The following is a 25,680-nucleotide window of genomic DNA, read 5'->3' on the forward strand; positions in this document are numbered from 1 at the left end:
GTTGAGTATATATGATTGCCCCTCTCAGGGTATTTATATGGAAAAAAAAAAAAAAGAAAAAAGAAAAATCAAACTTCATGGTATGATTTCTACCGTATGCATGGTAAGACAAAAAGGAATTGGTTATGCTTGGTTGATTCAGCTGAAATCACTCTAAAACACAACATAACTGCCCAATGCTTTTGAATGTTAGAGATCACACATTGCATGCTAATCTATTCAGTTCTCTATCTCTCTTTCACCACCTCATGATTTATCACACTTTGACTGTCTCACTTCCTGTCTCACTTTCACCAGGTGATTTGCATGCCTCTTGGCTTTGGCCCTTGCAAATGTCAAGTAACATCTGTAATGGAATAAGTTGGTGCATGGGTCTGGGAATGGTGGAATGTCTTGAATTAACCAATCACAATTGTTTATGCCTCCCTAACAGTAGCCGACGAGTTTAACCTCACTCCCCGAAAAGAGAGGACAGAAGGTAAGGCAACCAATCAGGGACTCACTCCACACTAACCTCACAAACGGACTGCATCTCTGTGTGTTTGGGCATGCTCATTTTCAGATGTTTTGGTGGATTTCTAATGGTGTTTTTAAAGATTATATATATATATATATATATATATATATATATATATATATATATATATATATATATATATATATATATTTTTTTTTTTTTTTTTTTTTTGACAAATCTATGCTCTGTTGCAAAACCTAGTGAGCTGCCAGTCGCTACATTATGTTGCTACCATAAACGCTTCACTTTGGCTAAATTGTAAACCAGCATTTTGTGTATCATTCATGCAGTAAGTAATCACAGAATGCACTGTGAGTGGAAGAAGAAATGGCTCGCTATTATTATAATAATTAAATCAATCATTTTTTAAAGATTCCCATAAAAAGAAACACAGTTTTACCAAAATTTGGTGTTGTTAGCTTAGCAACATGCTAACATCAAACTCTATTGAAATCTATTGACATTAGATACAGAATAGTTTAGAAAACATTGTCAATCAAGTGTCAATCAAGTTTTAATAAACTTCGCCATATTTGTCTTTAGCCTAGCAACATGTTAATGTCAAAGTCTATTAGAATCAATTGAGAGAAATGTAGACAACATATAGGATATACTAATTCATCACATACTGATTAATATACAAAACATTGTTTTAGGTTTCTGTCTAATTAAAAATTGACATTTTTACTCAACATGTAGGTTATTTGTGCCTTTAGCTTAACAACATGCTAATGTCAAAGTCTATTAGAATCAATTGAGAGAAATGTAGACAACAGTTATGATGTTTCATTATATACTGAATAGTTTAGAAAAAAAAAAAAAAACATTACGTTTCAATCTTCAAATGGACAAATCTGCTCTTGGTTGTGCCTTTAGCTTAGCAATATGCTAAAGTCAAACTCTTTTAGAATCATTTGAGAGAAATGTAGACAACAGTTATAATATTTCATTATATACAGAATAATATATACAAACCCGATTCCAAAAAAGTTGGGACACTGTACAAATTGTGAATAAAAAAGGAATGCAATAATTTACAAATCTCATAAACTTATATTTTATTCACAATAGAATATAGATAACATATCAAAAAAGTGAGACATTTTGAAATGTCATGCCAAATATTGGCTCATTTTGGATTTCATGAAAGCTACACATTCCAAAAAAGTTGGGACAGGTAGCAATAAGAGGCCGGAAAAGTTAAGTTAGAGGCCGGAATGGAGCAATATCGGATAGGAATAGGAATTAGTTTCTCAGAGAAAAATTGCAAAGAGTTTGAAGTTATCATCATCAACAGTGCATAATATCATCCAAAGATTCAGAGAATCTGGAACAATCTCTGTGCGTAAGGGGGAAAGGCCGGAAAACCATACTGGATGCCCGTGATCTTCGGGCCCTTAGATGGCACTGCATCACATACAGGAATGCTACTGTAATGGAAATCACAACATGGGCTCAGGAATACTTCCAGAAAACATTGTCGGTGAACACAATCCACCGTGCCATTCGCCGTTTTTCGGCTAAAACTCTATAGGTCAAAAAAGAAGCCATATCTAAACATAATCCAGAAGCGCAGGCGTTTTCTCTGGGCCAAGGCTTATTTAAAATGGATTGTGGCAAAGTGGAAAACTGTTCTGTGGTCAGACGAATCAAAATTTGAAGTTATTTTTTTGGAAAACTGGGACGCCATGTCACACGGACTATAGAGGACAAGGACAACCCAAGTAGTTATCAGCGTTCAGTTCAGAAGCCTGCATTTCTGATGCTATGTGGTTGTATGAGTGTGTGTGGCATGGGCAGCTTACACATCTGGAAAGGCACCATCAATGCTGAAAGGTATATCCAAGTTTTAGAACGACATATGCTCCTATCTAGACGTCATCTCTTTCAGGGAAGACCTTGCATTTTCCAACATGACAATGCCAGACCACATACTGCATCAATTACAACATCATGGCTGCGTAAAAGGAGGATCCGGGTACTGAAATGGCCAGCCTGCAGTCCAGATCTTTCACCCATAGAAAACATGTGGAGCATCATAAAGAGGAAGATGCGACAAAGAAGACTAGAGTTGAGCAACTAGAAGCCTGTATTAGACAAGAATGGGACAACATTCCTATTCCTAAACTTGAGCAACTAATTTTCTGTCTAATTAAAAGACAATTTTACCCAGTATTTGTTTGTTTTTAGCTTTGCAACATGCTTATGTCAAACTCTACTAGAATCATGTTGAAGACAGTTATAATACTTAGATACTGGATAGTATAGACAAAGCATTGTTTTTTAAGCTTCAATTTAATCAAAAACAGATAATTTTACACCATATTTATTTCTTTTTAGTTAGCAACATGATAATGTCAAACCCTATTAGATTCAATTGTGAGTTCTGTGTGGTTTTGATGAATAGCATTATTTTATGCGGTGTGGAGATGAGCTTCCATTATCATTAAGATACTGCCTATGTAGGCAGTAGACAGCAAGGCGACTCAATGGGTTTTGAAACAAAGCCATAGTATTCTTAGCATGAAAAATGAACACGGCAAGACCACCAGTGATGGTGGAAATGAGGCCAGCAACAAGTTTAAACTGTGTTCGAAAAAATCCTTCAAAACTGCCCCCCTTTGACTTCATGACTCTCCGATCTGGTGTTAACTGTTAGTAATCAATCTAACTAAACGACTGTGTGCGTTGTGCTCGTTAAGGAAGTCATTTGAAGTAATTGCCATCAAATCAGAGAGGGTGTTGCTTTCTTCATTCCCATTGAAATGAAGTGCCATGGTGTTAAATAAACGTTTTGGCAACAACTTTTTTTGGAAAGCAAAGCGTACTGCCTGTTCTTGAGGGAGTATGATGGAAGAAAACATTAATTATGCTGAGGAGTTCTGGAATGGGAAAAGAAACGGAGGTGTGTGTGTGGATGCATGCGTGTGTGAGGAGAGATTGCTGAAATTCTGTTTGAAATAAAGACCCTCAATGTCAGACGGGCCTGTTTGGCTTACTGCAATTAATCCATCAATGTCAAAGTTCTGGAGCAGAGAGTTGTAGTTACAGCACAGGGGAGCACATATTCATGCTGTGTGGAGACTAGAGATGTATGGAGACCGAATGTTCAGTGTTGAGTCATGTTATGTCGAGAATTCATCCTGTCAAAAAGTCAAAGCTTTTCTGTGTTAAAGTCAACATGAAATGCTGTTTGCAACCCATTTTATTTCCAATAAATAAAATATTCTTGAAGAAATGTAAGGAGGGAATTGAATGGATAGTGAAAGATGGGAGTTGCATACTAGTCATGTGGTTGGGAAGCAACTTATTTTCCGTTCTACACTCTTAAAAATAAAGGTTCCTAAAGGGTGTTTTCGTGGCACCACCATATTTTATTCCCCATAGAAGTTTTAAGTCATCAGTTATTAAGAGAAACATTGTTTTTTTTTTTTTTTGTGTGAAGTGTGAAGAACATTTTAATAATCCAAAGAAACGTTTGTGCAATGGAGTTTTCCTCTCTTCCCAGTCTGTCAGTAATTCTCAACCAGGCCCGCCCCTTTATTTTGTGTATTCCTTGTGCAGGATTTATTTAAATGAGTAATATTGTGATATGTTCGTTCCTGGAAGAACTACTACGACTACAATAGAGGCATTTCAGGGAGTTCAGAAACAGTGTGCACTGATATAGAGAATAACTCCCGCTGGAGGGACTTTGTGCTTTGGAACTTTGCAGAGCTTATTCATGTTTAAACAGCAACATTGCACACTAAAGAAAGTTGAATGTGTAAAAAAACACAGTCTCAAAGTCACAATTCTCACAATTCTTCAAATTCTCCACAGCAATCAATGTTTCCAGTATGTCTGGAAATGACAGTGAAGGATGTCACATTCTGAAAGTTTCATGACTAAGCAGAAATGTAGATGTGACTCAGCAGATTCTGAGCATCGCTGATGTCATTACGCCAATGAGACAGATGAAAATGTAATGACTGATTGGCTTGCGGCATTAGAAGTTAATTAGGACAGATGTAAAGGAGCAAGGGACAACCTGGACATCCTCTGGTCCACTAATGATCCAGGACATATGGGAATGGAGGGTATGTAACCCCAAGACTCTTTTAATCTTCCTGGACACACCAGGACAAAACCTCCTTGCTGCTGCAGAGCTATTTTAAGCCTAATAACCCTTTTAACTTGATGCATAAAATTGCAGATAGCTGAATAAATTACATGCGATGGATTGTGCTTTCATACGCAAATGCTGTCCTGTGTTACCTTGAGTATCACTCATGAGAATATTGCCGGCCATCTTAACAATACCACGGCCACAGCACTCGAATCAACCACCGCAGGTTATTCAGGGCTTAAATGATGCTTTCTTTTAGCATTTAATGGTAATCACTCTTAACCGCTCTAGTGCTCGGGGTGCCTTAGTGGGTTTTCTAATTAAAGAGATGAAGGTGCTTTATGATACAGATACACATTCACTGTTGTTGTGTCTCTCTACTTCTTTTTACTCCCTTTTTTTTTTTTTTTTCTTTTTTTTTGGTGTATGTAGTGATACAATGGTAATATTTGATTAGCAAATTTAAAGGGTTAGTTCACCAAAAAATGAAATTTCTGTCATTAATTTCTCACCCTCATGTTGTCCCACAACCGTAAGACCTTCGTTCATCTTTGGAACAGAAATTAAGATATGTTTTTTTTTATGAAGTCCAAGAAGTTTTTTTTTTTTTTTTTTTTTATCCTCCATTGAAAGCAATGAAATTACCACATTCTAGATCCAGAAAAGTAGTAAAAACATTCAACGTGACTACAGTGGTTCAACCTTAATGTTATGAAGCGACGAGAATACTTTTTGTGCGCAAAAACAAAACTAAAATAATGACTTTGTTCAACAAATTAGTTGTTTTGTGGAAACCACACCAAAAAAAAAAAAAAAAAGTTAGAAATGATTATTAAAATAGCATTTTTGTCACAATATAAAAGTCTTTTTTTGTCAGTGTTATGCATCCTTGAAGACTGTCAAAGACTCTCACCCAACATCGGTTAACCCTTAAATGCATACCTCTGGTCTTTATCGACCCAGGACGTAATCCACTACTCTTCTCCTCATTCATTTTTCAAGTTAAACATCAACCTTCTTAGTATTCCTCAATCAATTCATTATAAACAATATAACAAGAAAAAAATAAAATAAAATTAGAATAGAATGCCTGTTTTTCCATTATTTTTTTGTAAAAAATTGTATAGGGTCACTAATGACCCAAGGTGTGTATCAGTATATATATATATATATATATATATATATATATATATATATATATATATATATATATATATATATATATATTTTACCTTTTATTCCACAAGGTGGGAATGTCTGATACACAATGATGAAGTGACCTTTCATTCAGACAGAAAACGAAAGAATAGGAAGAATCATCAGCAAAACTTGTAATAGCTTAGCGATTTACTGCAGAGCAAGTACTGAATGCAATCAAATATAAGTGTCACTGTCACTTGATGATGGATCTGGTGAGCTGTCAGCGATCAAAATAGTGATTCTGAAGATGTTGAAAATTATAGTTTTGAGAATATGTTTGAGATCGCAAATGGGCTCTCATTCGCAATCTCAAACATATTCTCAAAACTATAATTTGCTGAATGTACTGGGAAATGAGCTCTGACGTGGACAGTGATGATGGCATAATTATCTGCTCAAACTGAACCCTTCCAAGCTCCAAAAGGCTCTCTTAGCTCTTGAGAAGGCTAAACCTCAAGCCAGGAATCGAACTCACAGTTACTCACAGTATGTGTTGTAGCGCTGCCCACTAGGCTATTGTCTCACTACTGTTAATACTCCCATGCAAAGCCTACTCAGCATAGTTTTCCCTAATAGGTTACATATGTCTATCACTCTTAATAACCCATGCAAATGTGTAGCCAATAATTCACTTTTTTTTTTTTTTTTTTAATTACAAGAACAAAATAAAATAATACATAAACATATTAATATTTTTTTTTAAAAAAAGAGAGAGAAAGAAAGAAAAGTTTGTATCATCTTGATGATAAACTAAACAAAAAAAATAAAATAAAAAATACACATATATATATATATATATATATATATATATATATATATATATATATATATATATATATATATATATATATATATATATATATATATATTTATTATTATTTTTTTTTTAAAATTTATTTATATATATTTTTTATTGTCATTTTTGTACCCACAGCGACAAAAAACGCATTCTGGTTTAGTACCATCTGTACCATGGTACTTCTTAAAAATGTACCATGGTGCATTGACAGGCATAGTGCTACATTACATTTCAGGTTATACGAGTATAATCCATCTTATATTATGGTACAACTACAGTACTTTTTTTATATATATATACATATATATATATATATATATATATATATATATATATATATATATATATATATATATATATATATATATATATATATACCATGCTACTGTAATTCATTTACCATGGTATTAACATGGTACTCCAAGAATGCCACGACATGGTAGTGCCATGGTAATTTTTGGTGGTATATGTCAGTACCATGGTATTATCATCTTATACAATCACTGCTCTTCTTTGTCTTCACACCCAGATGAGAAAATAGTAGGAAAATATGCAGCGAGATGATGAAAATAAAAATAGTGTATGTGGCGTGTGACGTGTGATAAGATCACAGTGGTTTGATCCATTGAGGGTTGCATGACAAAATCCTGCCTAAAAAAAAAAAAAAGCGCAATTATGAGCTTTCCATCCCTTCACGTGTTTTTGCACAATACAATGCCATGCTGCAGAAAACCGAACGGGCTCTGCAGTTTGATTGTTCCAAGATTCGGAGTGATGCAGATGTCGTTTGTGTTTCCCCGAAGCAGGCTTTATCTGCTCAATCCCTTTGTGTTTGCCGTGCGTTCGGCTCCTGCACTTCAGTGTAGCAGATTTGTGTATAAGCTCTGAAAGCCGCATGTTCACATGCTATTTGAAGCATGTTGATTAAAGAGGCTTCTCCAGCATATGGGAAGCGATATTAGTTCATATGCGTGCCAGGCACATTGGATTCTTTCCTTTTTCATTTCTATTAATAACAAACAGAGACAGACACCCCCCACAGATACAGTGTGCTTCATCAGAGAAGAGAAAAGTCTGATGGGGAGAGATGGTCTAGATTTATACCTTTGTGGACAGGAGAACTTGGTGGTCCAAATTCTTAAATTCTTTATTAACAGGAACAGTACAGCCAGAAATGCATATGTTGTCATCCTGCTTTGATCCTGCGGATCAAAGAGGACACGAAAACATGCCGACAGACAAAACAGTCCAGGCTACTTTACGTACAAAACAAAGTCTCAGCTTTCAAGTTCTGTAAGTTTTATTATGCACTGTAAAATCGTATTAGTTACACTTATTTAAAAAAAAAAGCATGGAAACCGATTGCCTAAGTAAAAACTAAGTAAAGTGAAATAGGAATAGTCTGTTGTACTGCAAATGCTTAGTAGAATTCACTTACAATAGAGTTCTAGTAACTAAAAAAGAACTGTAGGGTGTACTTGATGATTTTCTTCAGATTTACTCTTGACTTTGTATAGCTATCATTGTTGTAACCATTGCTGTTTGAATGTTGAAGTATGTGTGACTCAGGCATGGTCAATTGCAAAATATTTCACAAATATAGAGGGATTATATCAACCAAATTAAAAGTTTCACAAGGTGTTTATGACATAAGTGTTAACAATAAAAAATTAAAAGATAAAAGACAAGTTAATGATTTAGTTAGAAGTTAGGTCACCTTTTAAACACAACATAATTATTACTTCCTTTCCTTTGAAACCAAATAACTGTGATTTCTTGTTGCATTGCTACAACAATAGGAAGATAATTATAATAATATAAATAAAGTTCCAAGTGCCCAACCAACTGGAACACGGATAACCATAATGGTGAGTTCAAACAAAACATTTTAGGAAAATCAACGTCAGCTTATGTGACGTTTTCTCAATTTTTTTCAGTTGTATTGACAATTGAACTTTCAACATGACTTTGGGAAATTATTGAATGCAACTAGAGAATAGAACTGCAGAGTTGGAGGAAATCTTTTAAGAATTGCCCCAACCTTTTTTTTTTCTTGGGAAAACCTGGATTTTGACCTGTATTTTTAATCTTAACCTGGAGTAAACAAGGCAGAGTATGTGAAAAGTACAGATTACTAGATTTTACAATTAAGATAAGACATGAAAGAAATTACTGAAATGTAACATTTTGAAATCCCCAGTCCTAATTCATTTTCACATTTAATTATTTTTATATTAAAGGTGATAAAGAGAATCTTTTCATCGACTGAGAAACCAAAGACTCTTACTGAGTTTTTGAAATGAGCGCATGCGTAAGAACAACCCCCCCTCCTTTCATGGGAACGCCTCCCAAAACTTGTGCACGAGTATTGGAACATGAGTGTTTACTACCGGCATTCGCTGTATCGTGTTAGTGGATTCATTATGTCGGACTCACCGCAGGTAACTCATAATCTGTAGTTGTTACTCCTGTCTCCTGACAAAAACATTGCATGCGGCGCCCGTGGAGTGTGGAAAGTTACTGGAGCGCGCAGCCGCGCTCATGGCAGTGATTGACAAGCCAGAGGGCCAATCGTTTACGCGATCATCATTGGCAAAAACATTGGCTGATGTTTTCAAGGCCCTACCTCGTGCACAGATGATGTATATTAATATTATTCCTTTCAGTGCACCTAATAAATAGTCTTTTATCAGTTAGTATAGACAGTTTCAAGTAATATTGCTAAAATGTATAAAACAAAACATCCTCTTTAGCACCTTTAATGTTATACTACAGTTATACCACTCTTATGATAATATTATGTTTATATTAGGGTATTTTTAAGCTTGAATGGCCCTGCCTACTAATATACTACTATATTAACTTTGGATCTTAACAAATGCAGTCCTCAATTAGTGTCATTATTTAGAAAAATTAACCTTTTGTCCACACGGTTTTGGAACAACAATAAATTATGGCAGAATTTTCATTTTCGGATTACAAATCTCACTGACAAACACAGGCATGATCTGCTCATTTTCAAGCTTTCAAACAGAACAGCCCCTGCAAATGGCCTGAAAGACTGCAGCGCATCCAACCTCGTCTTAAAATCATTCATCATGTTCTTAACAACCAAAGCACCTGTGTTTGCAGTGGCTTATACTGTTCCTGTAAATGAAAGATTCCAAGAATATCAAGAAACGGAGTCTCTCGCCAGCTCATTATTCTGCAGTTCTTAGTCCTAATTGGTCGGTTTTGGCACTAGGTAGGTTAATCAGTAGCTTTTGCAGCGTAGGTTTGCTTGGTTAAAGGATCAAGAAGGTTTTAAAGGAACCTTGTCTTCAGAAGCTGCTACCAGTTGTGAAAGAATGATAACAGTTGCGGCTCTGGGTTGGATTACGCCTCAGGCCTGGCGCTCTGCCTACCGCTTGCTTACACATCCAAACACTATCCCTACACCTCAAATCACCTGTAATCATTTCCAAGCCTTCGGTCCTCTTATACTTACTGATGTTTAAAACCATCTTTAAAACGTTCATCTTTCAAGAGGAGGTAATAGATTTCTAATTGTTTTCTTACGGTGTTGAGGGTTTATTTGGCTTAGCTAATCTTTGTTTTCCTTCATGTCTTTCCTCCTGAAGATCGGCTGTGAGCTCAGCGGCCAGCGGACATGCTCCATTTAGCGCTCTGAAAGCGAGTCAGGAATCTCAGTGTAGATGGAGGGAAGATGTTTTTAGGAGAAGGACCAAACCATCGGGTCCACCTTAATGCATCATCTGAGAGGAATGAGAGAGATTGAAAGACAGTCATGTTTACACAGAGTGCCACCATACGCGGTATGAATGTATATATAGAACCCCAGTTTTCAAGGTCTACTGAGAAGACAAACGTCAATTCCAAGAAGTGCTCGAGAACCTAAATGTGCCTGAACCTGCGTCACAGATTGCAGCTCGACATAAGAAGTGTGCAATTCTGTTTGTATCTCGAATCTCTTTGTGGGTCAGTGATGCGATGCTATTTTTTTTATTGTTTAATCTATCAGTTTTAGTGGTGTAGCGGTACTAAGCACTTCCAACTTAATGAAACACCTACATGGCTTATCCTGTTGTCTTATGTGTGTGTTGTTTAATGCATTTAAGATGCGTTTTCCTCAATGCACAACTTGCATCTTATGGTTGTATACTTTCCTGTAAATAGCCCCGTTTCCACTGCAGGAACTTTCCCCAAGAACTAGGGACTTTGGGGTGGTACTCTGTGTGTTTCGACCACAGGAACCAGGGTCTAAATAAAGTTCCAGGTAAAAATTTTGCCCCCAGAAAGTCCCGGCTCACGAGTAAGTACTTTTTCAAAGTTCTGGAACTCCTGGGGGCAAAAAAGTTCCTGGGAAGAAAGTTCCTGGGACATATTGTTCCAGGTAATTTCAGTGGAAATGAGGCTGTTACAAATTCACGCAATAATTTCCTTTTTTTCATATAAAGGATTATCCTGACAGGAAGCGAATCTACATTTAACTTAGTAGACTTCAATGAACAAGTGCCAGCGCGTGGATGTGCTTCAAATAGATGGAGCGGAATGGGAATGGGAGCACAATAATTCTAACCTTATTCTAAAATATTTTGTTAACAAATTTTGCATCCAAAAGTGTAAGCACTTCCAATCTCTTTCCACAATTACAACAGCACCATAAAGTGCAGTGTGTGTTGCTGCCAGTTGCAGCGTTATTCACAGACATAGTTTATTCTGTAAACTACTGTTTAAAGGTGCCCTAGATTCAAAAATTTAATTTACCTCAGCTTAGTTGAATAACAAGAGTTCAGTACATGGAAATGACATACAGTGAGTCTCAAACTCCATTGTTTCCTCCTCCTTATATAAATCTCATTTGTTTAAAAGACCTCAGCAGAACAGGCGAATCTCAACATAACACCAACTTTTACATAACATTCGGGATCATTAATATGTACACCCCCAACATTTGCATATGCCAGCTCATGTTCAAAGCATTACACAAGGGCAGCCAGTATTAACGTCTGGATCTGTGCACAGCTGAATCAACAGACTAGATAAGCAAGCAAGAACAATAGCTAAAAATGGCAGATGGAGCAATAATAACTGACATGATCCATGATATCATTATATTTTTAGTGATATTTGTGAATTGTCTTTCTAAATGTTTCGTTAGCGTGTTGCTAATGTACTGTTAAATGTGGTTAAAGTTACCATCGTTTCATACTGTATTCACAGAGAGAGACTGTCATTATTTTAATTTGTTTAAACACTTGCAATCTGTATAATTCATAAACAACTTCATTCTTCATAAATCTCTCCAACAGTGTGTAATGTTAGCTTTAGCCACGGAGCACTATCAAACTCATTCAGAATCAAATGTAAACATCCGAATAAATACCATACTTACGCGATTAGACATGTTGCATGATGAACACTTTGTAAAGATCCATTTTGAGGGTTATATTAGCTACGTGAACTTTTTTTATGTTGTTTAAAATGACAGATAAAATAAGATGCCCCAAAATAAGCAGTTAAAAAAATTAATAAAACAAAAACAAAACTATGGGGTATTTTGAGCTGAAACTTCACAGATACATTCAGGGGACACCTTAGACTTATATTTCATCTTTTAAAAACATGTTCTTTGGCACCTTTAATAAAAAAAATTATAAATGAATAAATATACCAAAAACATACCAAAGCATGACTTCAAAACCGAGATACGTACCGAATTGTCATTTTTGTGTACCGTTACATTACTAATAAATGTATTTAAAAAATACATTAAAAATGCATGTAAATTCATGCATGTAATGACCTCATCTACTGTACATTGACCATATTTTTAGTTTCTGAATTTAAATGTATTTAACTTAATTTAACTGTCCTAATATTGTAATGAAGAACAAATCCTCAATAAAAGAATGAGATTCTTAAAAATAAAACCTTTAGTAGTTTACAATAGTATTGTATTATTAATATTATAAAAGATTTCTGTCCTTTAAATCCAAGTCATGTGGTGTGACCAACGTGCAGAAATAATAACTGTGTGACGAGTTCAATAAGTCTCTTAAAATACTAGATAATTTTAAATTTTTATGACACGGCACTGTTAGTATAAAATGTCATGTGGTGCGACTCCCCATGAAACTTGATATTCATTATTAAAAAAAAAAAAAAAATGAGCAGATCATGCCTCTGTTTGTCAGTCTGAGATTTCTAAACTTTTCCAAAAATAAAAAGTCTGCCAAAATGTATTGTTGTTCCAAAACTACGTGAGTCTTTCTTTTGTTTTGTTTTTCAAAATAATAACATTAATAATACCAATATGCAAACCTTTACCTTATTTTTTGTATATATATATATACCGTACATATTAAAAAAGTGTATACTTACATTCAATGTATACTTACATTTTTACTTGATGGTTACACCACGATCATTTTTAAGTCATTACATTTAAACTTTTCTTGAACCATATGAAACCAACATAAACAGTGCATTTCTAAGCACTTGACACATGTTTATATTTACTAAGCTTTTAAAAGATTAATTAATTCCTTTATTGTGGGAACTCTTCTGCATCATTGACCCATATGTTCGGACTGCTTGCTCTAGGTTCAGGGTCAGTGTTCTTGAGCTCTTCACACAGGCGTACGCTAAAAGAACGAGCCAAATCACTAGCCTCACTAGCCAAATCTAAACACAGAACAGCAACCATTGGAAAAATGATTATAGCTGTCCAAACTGAGGAATGTAAACACAAACAGAGTTTGAGGGCTATATTTTCAGCGTCATAGCCAAGACATGTTCCATCAATATCTGACGAGAAGGTCTTTTACGCAATGGCAGCAAACAGAAATGGCTGTCTTGGCTACGCTCACGAGAACAGTAACGTTGCTGTCGGTTAACTCTTGTTTATATATCATTTGCATGCTAATTGAGTTGAACGCATATGCGCACACACACACACAGCCCTGTTGCACTATACATTTCAATGAGACTCACAAACCTGGACCCACATTAATGTATCATCTAGAGTTCATCTGAGTTTTTAGGAATCATACATCACTGAAACGATTGTGCATGTGTGTAGAAGCAGTCGTGCATACTGACATTTATCAAGGTTTATTGTTTTAAGTACACAGACTGTTTTATCCAATCATGCAGGTGGCTTAGATAATTTTTAGTACTTGGCAACTGTTTCAGAGTCTGTTCCATATGGTTTGCACAATTAGACACACACATCACGGATTCACAAGTACACAGGGTCCAAAATGAGCTTTGTACCGCATGAGCCAACTAAACATGAATTGACAATGTTTACTGACTGTAAATATTTTATTGGCGATATTCAATAACACATTAAAGGGGACCTATAATGCAACTTTTATAAGATGTAATATAAGTCTCTGGTGTCTCTCAAAATGAGTCTATGAAGTTTCAGCTAAAAATACCCCACAGATCATTTATTATAGCTTGTCAATTTTGCCCCTATTTGGGTGTGAGAAAAAAAAAAACACCTGTTTTTGTGTGTGTCCCTTTAAATGCAAATTAGTTGCTGCTCCCAGCCCACTTTCCAGAAAACAGCTCACGCTTTGATTGCTCATCAACAACAAAGCTAGAGAATCTCACGCAGACAAAATGACGATTTTCAGTAACTGTGTTCAGCCTTACATTGTTCAAACCGGAGTCGACACTGATGGAGAGACTCAGGAAGAAGTTACAACTTTTAGAATGAAACTGGATGTTTCTGAATGGTTAGTGGATAAATTGATGTAGTTGCTGTGGAGTTGATTCAACTCATCCACTAGCATGTGCCGTCATGTTCATCTTTTGTGCAAATCTAGTGTTGAATTGACCCTTTTTGTGAAGCAGTCCGGCGTAAAATGACGACATGACAACAACACTCTACTACAACAACTCTTCCTCTTCTCTAAACCCAGTATGGCCTCACCACCTTTATTGCGTGTTCTCAGAGGTGGGGTTTGTGATGTCACTAACCAAGGAAGAAGCTTGTTGTGGTCCCTACCAGCCATTTGTTCTAGTCCTTAAACAGTGAATTAGTTAACCACCCCTTTAAATTGATCAAAAGTGACAGTTAAGACTTTTATAATGTTACAAAAGATTTCTATTTCAAATAAATGCTGTTCTTTTGAACTTTTTGTTCAAAAAATATCCCCCCCCCCCCCCCCCCATAAAAAGGTGCACAATCGTACTTGTTGATTATACAGTAGAGATCTATCTTATTACTGAATATGTAGAGACATACATTGCCTTTCCATATAAGGGAAGGTCATTTTGTTATTCTCCAAAGCCACTTTTTCCTTTCATTTAGTGTTAATTTTCACATGCAAATCCCTGACCCAAGCAGCCAAGCCCATTCGCTCTCATTGAGGTCTTTTCCAGAATTCTTCCTCTGCAGGATTTCATAAGCAGGATTAATGTTGTCTCTGCACTGGCACGTGTTTGAAGTGTGGGCCTACTGTGTCTTTGTGAGGGACCCTTAACGAGGAACAAGTGGATTAAATGCATGAAAAGGTCATTAAGCAGGCGAGTTGAGGGAGTTTCGGCTTGGTATGAATGGGCCGAGTCTCGCATGTTTAGTCTACAAGTTTTTGCTCTTCCTCCCTCTTGTTCTCCACATCCTCTCCTCCACCTCCTCCCACGACCACACAGCGGAGATAATGGGCCTCATATTTGGGCCATCCATCAGTGCCTTAAACTACAGGAAGGAGTTATGTGCTCTCGCTCGCTCTTTCTCTCACCATCTTGCACATACGCACATACACATTGGGGAAAAGAAGCAAAAATGACCTCAAGAGTTAAAAATGTGACGTTCAAGATGGATAATCTGTCTGACACCTCACTTTGCATCCAGTGGAGCCATTTATATTCAATATTATTTTAGCACACTTTTTCACCCTCCATCTGCAGATAAACGCAACCCCAATATACACACTTGTCTTTAGCAAGGGAATGTAAATTGCAAAAATGAATTAGGAGAGAAGGATGTATTGAGGAAAAAAAATGAGACAGTATCTTTTTTCTTCTCTTTCTGGCATGTGTTTTACTCTTTCTCCACCCTAAGGCAACTCCACGCGAGATGTGGGACCATCGTTGGGTTTGAAGAAGTCTAGCTCCTTGGAGAGCCTCCAGACAGCTGTTGCCGAGGTGACGCTCAACGGAGACGTCCCGTTCCACAGGCCTCGCCCCAGAATCATCAGGGGAAGGGGCTGCAATGAGAGCTTCCGGGCGGCCATCGACAAATCATACGACAAGCCAGGTGTGACTGTAGTCAGCCCCGATGAAGATGACGAGGGTATGGAGACATGTAAGTATTAGCGCTGTGCAACTGCAGGCCTCATTTTAATGGTGAATGATAAAATAAGTGGGAAAAAGCTTTGCATTGAAGGGAATATCTAGAGATTAGTATATCATAGTCCAGTAAGAAACTGCCCTAGCAACTACCTAAAATACCATAGCAACACACAGAAGCAGGTAGAGGCTATTTAAACTAACTCCGCCCACCATTGTCTGATTGAGCCAGACGAAATAAAAAAAAAGAAGTGATATATGACAATGTGTAATTAAAGATACGGCAAAACAGTGTGGAGCTATTTAGATACAACCATTATCGTAGAAAAAATCCAATGTGTATGTAAATTGAACAGTCTGGTTTGATCATCATGATGCAGTCCAGCCAGTGTATCATCTACTACTTTCTTAACCTCTTTTCTCTTTATATTGAAAATGGCAACTCATGTAATCACAGCTATTACCATAATTGCACAGACACAGTAAAGGCGATCTGACACAATATCAATGCCAATTTCATCAGTTGTCTCACACAATGACTGGCCCAGAATATTACGAGTCACCCGGCAATTTAGGTTGACTTCATAGACGGAGCTCAGTAGAGAAACGAGGCAGCGGGTCTCGTGGGGACGTCTTGTGCTATTCTGAAGATTAGAATAGCAGAAGAGATCCCTCCTCTCTGTAAGTAGGTCAGGCCTTCCCTCAAAGACTCAAAAGGAAATAAACAGCCAATAAGCAAGTACAAGTTTCACTATTCATTTCGCCCATGACCAAATGAATTTCCAGACATCCACTCTGGGCATTTTTCTCTAATGGGACCTGGGTTTTAAAGGGATATTTCTAAATGCTTGCAGACTTGATGATTTACTAAATGCGTTTGGGTTCATTGATTGCTTGCAGCAGTGATTTGTGTTCTTTTTCATATGTTAGATTGTTTAATTTATTAACCCACTTTAAAATGTTTTTATACCACAGTTTCTTGCACTGAAGGTGTTGTTTTTTTTGGCATAATAAGTAAGGAATCAAATTAGAATTTTTCAAGTGATAAAACCTACATACTTTCACATCCGAGAATTTAGTTAAATAATACATATATTTAGTCCCTAGGGTTGGAAAAACCTGGTTGTGTTGATGAAGTCTGTCGGACAGTTCTGTCTGGATAATAACACCTGCCAGGGGGAAAAATCACGCCATCCCTTTGTTCTCCATTAAAAGATTCCATTAAAAGCAAGCATTTTTTTTTTTTTTTTTTTTTTTTTTTTTTTTCAAAACAGTCAAATTATTTGCCTCAGTCACTTTGTTCTTGTAAGCTGTGTCCACATTGGGCTAAATACTGTCTTATCTCTTCTGTGGAGCAATAGAGGGCAAATGCGTGAGATTCCACGGTAGAAGCATATTGCATTTCTCTCTTTCCGATATTCAAATAACTCTGTTTTTCAATTTAGATAAGAGGAACCTGCCTGTGCCTGTCACCGAGGTTAATAGTCAAAAGTTGACAGATAAGGGCAGGCTTTTTCTTTCCACACAGACACTTTTATTTACATAAAATGTGAATTTGGCATCACCCGAGGAAAAATGTGTCACTGGGAGATATCCAGCCGAGAAAATGAGTTGGGCTGTGTTTCGTTGTGTTTTATTTTTTTTTTTTTTTTTTTTTTTTTTAAATATCAGACTTAAATGTGCTCGGCTCTTTTTCCCACCGGGTTTTTAGCCAGAGTGGCAATTTCAAGACTCCATTAGAAATGATCTGCGTTCTAAAGAAGAAATGAATACCGTGGCACGTCAAAAGGAGACGACTAATGACGCCTTTTGATTGCAGTGTCAAAACATTTACCACTCAGTCCTGTGTAGCTGAAATTCACCGTTAATTACCCTAATTTGTTTCTTTTTACATTTCAGTCAACAATTAGCAGAACCGTAACTTACTGTGATAACCGTTTTAATGAAAACGCTATTGATCTGTGAAGTCGCTGCTGTATTGACTGTGAATCTTCTTTCTCAAGTTAATTGGGATGTTTATAAATGCAGACTGTCCTGTCCAATATATAATTTCCTGCATTCTTTTCCATTTTGTCTCCTGAGATTCCATCTTTCTGAAGGCCAGAAATGTTTAGCCATCTGATATCCAACCAAACCTTGTTCGTGTTATTATTTTCTCCTCACTCTTAGAAGAAAAGGTTCTATATACTGTAGAACATGGCTATTCAATTGGCAGCCCACGGGCCAAATCCGGCCCGTCAATCATCTTCATCTACTCGAGGGCAAGCCAACCTCCCTCCTTCTCTTTTCCTGTCAGTGCGGTTAAATTTGGTTCTGCACTTTTTGTACCATGCCCGCTCCTCCAACTGACCCGAGAAACGTTTTATTATTACGTTTTTATAAACAAATATTTCAGCAGTTATTATGTGTGTCCTATATTTCTGTCGACTGAACCAGTGATACCAACCATTCGTGAATTAATCATTCTTTCCTTTCCGTGAATTGTCCAAACGTGCTTGCATAACGATCTGAAACGATTTGGATTCGTTCAGACCTCTGTCACTGAATCATCTGAATTGGTTTCTCAGTCAGTAACAACAAATACGGAACAAATAGCGCTGTTTTCATGTGTTTAACTAGTTTACTTTGAACAATGCAGCACAGCCCAGTGGATAATGGAACGAAAGCTTAAAGGAGCTGCATTTATTCCTGGTCCTGGATACCATTATTAAACAGCGTTGCGACATCAAGTGAGAGAAGCGTTTTAATTTGACGCAAACAGACTCACAAGTACCAAAATAAGCACCTTCCTGTGCTTAAACTGTCAAGTACAGTACATACAAAAGTATGTCAAAACCACAGGCCATCTTGGCGAGTATTCAGATAAACAGTCAGTTTTGAATCGTTAAATAGCTAAGAAAGTGAATTCATGTCGTGTGGAACAGTATTGGGTCCGTTGAACACCGTTCATAAACTCTTAAAGGGACAGCAGTCCAATATTCCTGCTGCTGTCTGTCATGTTAATCAAAGAACAAAAGACAAAGAAAATCACTTTCTGCTCTTGACTGAATACGTTTCATAACTTTAATGGTAAGAATTATTTACAATAAAGACTACAGAAATTAAGGTAACCAATGTAAAATAACACTGAATGTTCTTACCTGAATAAAAACCCAGTTAACCTGAAAAACTTAGTTTCATAGCTCTCTTTATTCTACTGCATTCTCCTCAGCTTTCATTGTCAGTTGCACTCCTTATTGTTGCTGGCAACCATATACTGTAGAAGCTGGCAACCCGCGTCTTTGAACGAGGGGGCGGGCCAAACAATATTTTGAATTTGGACTGCAGTACCTATTTCGAACGCTGGGTGTCATTCCTACATAGAGCCCCTTTAAAGCTCTTTGAAGCTGTACTGAAACTGTAATTTTGACCTTCAACCATCTGGTGGTCATTGAAGTCCACTATAAGGAGAATAATCCTGGAATCTTTTCATCAAAAACCTTCATTTCTTTTCAACTGACGAAAGAAAGACATGAGCATCTTGGATGACATGGGGTTGAGTAAATTATCAGGAAAATTTTATTTAAAAGTGGACTAATCCTTTAATGAGAGTTAGTTGACATGGATTTGCAAAGTTACTTATAGTTAGTAGAATGTCTAAAGTGGACTATCGAAATAAAGTGTAAACTAGTTTTATTTAATTCATTTTTGTCTTAAGTGGTATGAATTAAACAAAAAAATAGAAATAACCTGTTAAACATGAAAGTATTATGCAGTTGTTTAAGACATTTCATAGTTTTGGCATAAAGGGTTCTTTAAAATTGATCAAGAACCCTATAGAGTCCCATTTAGAACCCTATTGAACCTTTTATTCAAAGAGCCCATTAGCTCAAAAAAGGTTGGAATTAAAAAAAAAAAAGGCAAATGTGTAAAAAAAGTAATGTAACTGTTTAATTGGCTGATTTATCACACTATCATTGTCTTATGCTAATAATTTTGGATATAATTTCAGTAGATGTCAGAATGACAGAAAACACTGATAGCTACTTGCGCGAGTGAATAAAACACAAGGAACGAGCACCCACCCTTTTCCCCTCGCTAGCATTAAACCGCTCATCTGAGCATGCAGAAATATCCATGATGGTCTCTCGCTTTCATGAGGGCCTTTCTTCTAGCCATCAAAGTTCTCACTCACGTCAGAGATTTGTTGGGTATTAATAAGCTCTAATCACACAGGCATCTGTCTCCAGCACCGCGTCTCCACCATTACGCCGCTCTATTCAAAAGCACTTTGCTTTTAGTGCCCCCTAATTTTTTCCTCCTTTCTGAGCGTTTTTAAACTTACAATTAGTGACAAATTAATCATGTCCAGACCATCAGGAATGGAGACAGTAGCTGTAATCAGACGGGTGCTGAAATGGAAATGAGCAATATCAGCCAGCTGCGGTCCCTTATGATTATACAGATATGCAACGTATCATGAAGATAGGTGGTGGGAAATGAATTAGCATTGCAAACGATACTTCAAAATAAAACGTTCCCACAGAGATGCGCTTGCTTTTCCAAAACTACTTGCATTAATATATCATCGATGAAATACATCATCCTGTTGACTGGAATCCATAAAATTAGCGTTACAAAATTCATGGGCTATCAAATGTTAAGGGTGCTGTGAGAATACGATCCTCTTTCGGCTTGTCCATTAGAAGAGCTGAACTCTTTGTCTTCCAGGTAAACATCTTAATAGTGTTTCTGTAATGATCAGCAGCAAACCATGTATAGACTGCATGATATCTAGACCTCGGCTTTGGCAGTTGAAACTCATACAGAAATTGTTGGTCAAAAAAGTGGCTGATACAGACTATAGATGTGGTACTCAAATAGCTTGTTCAAAACGGTGAGGTGAACAATAGATGGACCTCTCTGAGTGCACTTTAGCCCTTTGAACTTCTGAGTTCACTTTCTCTGTTAGTTTTATTGGGTCAGTGAGGAATAACGCTAATAGGCTCCCTGCACTGCTCCTGGGTAACCGCTTTTGAGACCGCCTTACTGTGGTGGGGAGATGTGACCCTTTAGAAGCAAAAAGATAATGGGGTTCCTTCAGATTGAATAACCTCTGAGGTAAAACTCAGCTAAGGAATGAAATGAAAAGAGATTCAGGCAAGATGAGATGCTCACAAGGCTCTGTTATATATGGCTGGACTTGCAGACGAGGTCTCATTAAGATGTTTCATTAAGTCAGTGTTTAAAGAAGTCAAACCATTGCTTTGTTTCTGCTTATAGACAGTACTTTAGCTCGTATTTCTTCTCTATTTTGTTTTGTTTATTCTATTTTTTTTTTATTTAATTTAATTTAATTGAATAGAAAATGTCAGTGATACTTGGCTGACAAAAAAATCCACCATGTTATTTTATTTTATTCATTTCCGTTATTATTGTTTTTTATGTGCTTTATTTTATTTATTTATTTATTTATTTATTTATTTTATTATATTTTATTATTTTATTTTATTTTATTTATTTTTTTTTATATTATTTTATTTTATTTTATTTTATTTTATTATTTTATTTTATTTTATTTTATTTTATTTTATTTTATTTTATTTTATTTTATTTTATTTTATTTTATTTTATTTTATTTTATTTTATTTTATTTTATTTTATTTTATTTTATTTTATTTTATTTTATTTTATTTTATTTTATTTTATTTTATTTTATTTTATTTTATTTTATTTTATTTTATTTTATTGAAAGCGTTGGTGATACTTGCCCAAAATATTTGTTTGATGGTTTTGTTTGATTATTTATTTATTTATTTATTTATTTATTTGTTTGTTTGTTTGTTTGTTTGTTTGTTTTTATTTTTTTTATCCTTAAATGCTAACCAGCAAGTTCCACATTGTTATGTGGATGCGAAAGTATTGTGGGTAGTTGCTAGATGGTTAACAGGGTGTTTTTGGTGATCAATGGGGTGGAAATGTGTTATTAGGTAAACCCAACCCTGTGCTACTAATTATTGCTCTTTTTCTGGAGCTGACATACACATAGTATGATTTACACATTCTTCTTTCTGTATGTCTGTCTGTTTATCTATCTCTCTCCCCTTTTTTCCTCCATCTCAGTGGAAGAAGATACAGAGGAAAGCTCACGGTCTGGCCGTGACTCCATTTCCACGGCCACAGACCTCACCCTCCCACCCTCCAACACAGAGAAACAGATGAATGGAGGACGCAGCAAAGATGACAAGAAAAAGGAGCATGGAGGGAAGGACAAGAAAGACAAGAACAAAGCTAAAAAGGGCGTGCTGAAGGGCCTGGGCGACATGTTCAGGTAGGGTGAACAGCCTTAGGTGCTCAAATCACTTTATTTAACTAGCGTTAGCATAACATGTTGAATATGTGGGACTCTCTGGTACTAATAGGAAGACCTTACCTTGACCCTCAGTCTCGCTATCATTCATTGAGGCCTGAGGCAGTTTCAGTGGAGGTTATTTTAATAAGGCAATGTTTTATTCATCAGTGCATAGATTACCAAATTTGTCATTGGTAATTGCTGGATTGGTAACTTTTCTGAAATAAACACATTAGAGTTCAAGGCAGTGCTACTCGCCAAACATTGGCACTCTGTGCAGCTTTGTGTTCCCGTAAACAGCTTTGTCGCCTAGTTAAATGTCACCCCAACTGTGACTGATTTGCAAAATTTCCCCACCAACTTCAGCCTACAAAGAGGTCGAAGCAAATGCGGAATCGGTTAATTTCGAAAATAAATCCACATGGAGGATTAACATTTACTCGGCTTCTCCACGCAAATCTCCTCCGGAGGGACGAGACAGGTACAGATCAAATACTCTTGGGGGATGCTATCATAAAAAGGTGCTTTCCTGGTCTCCTGCCCCTCTGGGCACCTTGAAATAGTGGGTCGAGCATCCATTTTGTTAAGAACTTGGTAAGCGTTTCCCAATGCTAGGCTAATTAAGCTGGGCCTTCATTAATTATTCTGATTTGGTGCTCATTTGAATCCCGCATAAATTATACACACTCTTATCTGCACAATAAGTTGTTTTGAGGTGGATTAGCGTAATGGGATTAGTTAGCGTAGTACGTTGCATGCTGTGCCGTAATGAACAATAAAATCGACAAGTGTTTCCAGGTCATGTTTCAGGAGCACTAAAGGGTCGCTTTTAGTGTCCCCTGATTTGTGCTCCACCACTCCACCTCTATTTTGTCCTGTAGAATGACGGCAATGGACAATTACTAAGCCATAATTACATGTTAGGTCGTGGCCTATGTTTTGAGTTGAATTTGATTAATTAACTAGAAATATGATCAAGAGGATTTCAGCTTTCTTTTTAATCAGTGTTTAGGAGTGGGTGTTGGAGCAGTTGCTAATAGTGTTGAATGTAATGTCACGATTAACGTGTGTTATGTACATTACTTGTTAAATTTCCACAATAATCTCAGAGTTGCTTTTTAAAGTCGCAAAAAAAGGGAAATAAGATCTTTCTTGCCATAAGTACAAAATGTTGAGCAGAGACTTTTGAGGCATGGGCATTACATTCAGAAATTAATGCTAGCTTGCAGTCAAATGTGGAGGGCTAGGGTTTAAGTGGACTAAATGATTGGAGAATTCCGGCATACGGCATCAGACCATACATGGATGAATCACTCTTAATTCTGTAACATGCATTTACAAAATAGATGTGTGCATTACTTTTCCATTTATTTAATTGATTTACTGACAAATACAATTCGTAGGGAATATTTAGGTATTCAAGTGTTATAGAAGTGGTAGTATGTCTGACCATGATGGGTATGGTAGTTCTAGAGAGTCTGGAATGCTATTGTAGACGTTATTTGTAGCAAAGAAATTGTAAATAATAATAATAATAATACTGTGCCACTTTGTTTTCCTAACTTTCCCCAACAATCAATGCTAGCTGTTGCTTCAACCCCAACTTCCCCAACCACGTGCACAATTTTTCACGTGTCCGCTTTCATGCTGAAATGCATGGTATACATGCTATAATTTTAACATTGTTGGAGATGACCCAAGTTTGCGGTGTGCTCATCATGCTCAGGCTGTTCAGCCTCATGTCGAATTGAGACCTTGAGAACACCTGGTCCATGCGTAGTAGATTCGACTCCCCAAAGGAGAGGAGCTCTTTGGATTTACAGCTTTAGTGATGAGACGGAATTAGCTTCAGCTGTGTGTCATCACAAGCTGCTGGCAGCTTTCAGGACCCCCTGCTCTTGGAACACTATTTTGTTTGTGCTGAAATTCTTCTTATCATTCTTTTTTCATCGTAAGTCATAAACCAATCCGTCTCAAGTCAAAGATATATTGAATGGTAGTATGTCTAGTTGTGCTATATGGAGCCGAATGCTGGCCAGTTACCAAGAGTACTGAGCACCCTCTCCATTTTATGGATTACTGGTGTGTCTCTCCTTAACCATTACTGTAATGATACAGTTTGGTGGCAAATGGGCATTGTGTAAATTACAGAGAAAATGTGGCAAAGGCATCTTTGGTCTTTTGGTCAGTGGTATGGGCACATCCTACGAGCAGCATCAGGCACTGTCGCTAACAACACCTACCACCTACCACTTCACGGTGGATGGCAAACGGCCAACTGGACAACCAAAGCAAAGATGGCAGGATACAGTGGAAGAAGATATGAGGATCACCAAATTACACTCGAATAGGGGGGCTCGACTGTGCAAAATGGAATGCCAAGATCCGAAGAGCGGACTCCACACTTATGGAAAACATGCTAGGAAGAAGAAGAAGAAGAAAAAGAGGACGATTTTTTTTTCATCGTAAAACTGTCTAGAAGAGGTTGGGTACCATTCTGTGGGAGTTGGCCATAAGGTGGTGCTGTGATAAGTTCTATTTAATATGGGATGGATTCTTGAAGTCTTTCCCAGCTGAAAGAATTTTGATTGGTTAAATCCTTGATTTAATCCATTAAAATTTGCAGATGTTGTCCATAATGACTAAATTGGCCTGTATCCTTAGAATGCAAAATCCAAGGTTCACAAAACTTGGTACGCACGGCTATCAAGGCCATCTGAGGATGCATGCCAAATTTAATTAATTTCTGAATCTAGGGTAAGTTATAAGTGAAAAAAGACTGTGGCGTAATGTAGGAATTCCAAATCTGCATTGAAAACAACTGTATTCACATCATCCACACAATCTGCTATTTCACATTTCAGGTACATTTTTAGGCTTTTTTTATTATTATTATTCTGGCCCAAGTCCCTACTTCAGTGCAAGTCTATGGGAATTTTTCCTTATTTTTTTAATCAACCACCAACAGAAAATCATATATATTATTGCTTATAATGCAGTTTTCCTCAACAAGCTGCACAATTTGTGGTGTAGGACAAGTGACATGTCGAAGTGTAATATTTAATGGTATAGTTTAGTTTAAAGCCCATAACCCTAATAGGAGACATAGTAATATATTGTCTACAGCTATACTTAACAAGCCCACCTACAATTATAGGCCGAAGGAGGTAAAATTAGCACTATAGCAAAGGAGTCAGAGGTGAAAAATTATATGCATTTAGTGTGCGTGTTAGCAAGGGAGTGGGAAGGCTTGTGAAAGTTCATTAAGAACTGAAACGCAGGTCTGGACCCCAGCTGAGACGCTCACTCAGCACAGAAATGTGCTCTCTCACTCTCATTACATCTACCCCTCCTCTGAGAGCCATCAGAAACTCCCATCACTAAGGAGATTGCGCACACACAAATGCAAGCACCTTGCC

The 25,680-nt window shown here is 36.7% G+C and overlaps 1 protein-coding gene across 6 annotated transcripts in view; it reads left to right on the top strand.

Annotated features, from left to right (window-relative positions):
• The window catches only part of pard3aa (par-3 family cell polarity regulator alpha, a), a 560,621-nt gene that overhangs the window by 366,595 nt on the left and 168,346 nt on the right, over nucleotides 1-25,680 (top strand). For 4 of the 6 annotated variants that reach the window (XM_067377333.1, XM_067377327.1, XM_067377329.1 and 1 more), the window contains 3 exons: nucleotides 434-478; nucleotides 15,704-15,946; nucleotides 22,033-22,240. In XM_067377333.1, coding sequence (XP_067233434.1) covers nucleotides 434-478; nucleotides 15,704-15,946; nucleotides 22,033-22,240 — 496 coding nt within the window. The remainder of the gene's footprint in view (nucleotides 1-433; nucleotides 479-15,703; nucleotides 15,947-22,032; nucleotides 22,241-25,680) is intronic. The other 2 variants (XM_067377328.1, XM_067377331.1) reach the window with 1 other exon arrangement.

Source organism: Chanodichthys erythropterus, chromosome 23 (assembly GCF_024489055.1).
Source record: "Chanodichthys erythropterus isolate Z2021 chromosome 23, ASM2448905v1, whole genome shotgun sequence".
In the NCBI taxonomy this organism is placed as follows: domain Eukaryota; kingdom Metazoa; phylum Chordata; class Actinopteri; order Cypriniformes; family Xenocyprididae; genus Chanodichthys; species Chanodichthys erythropterus.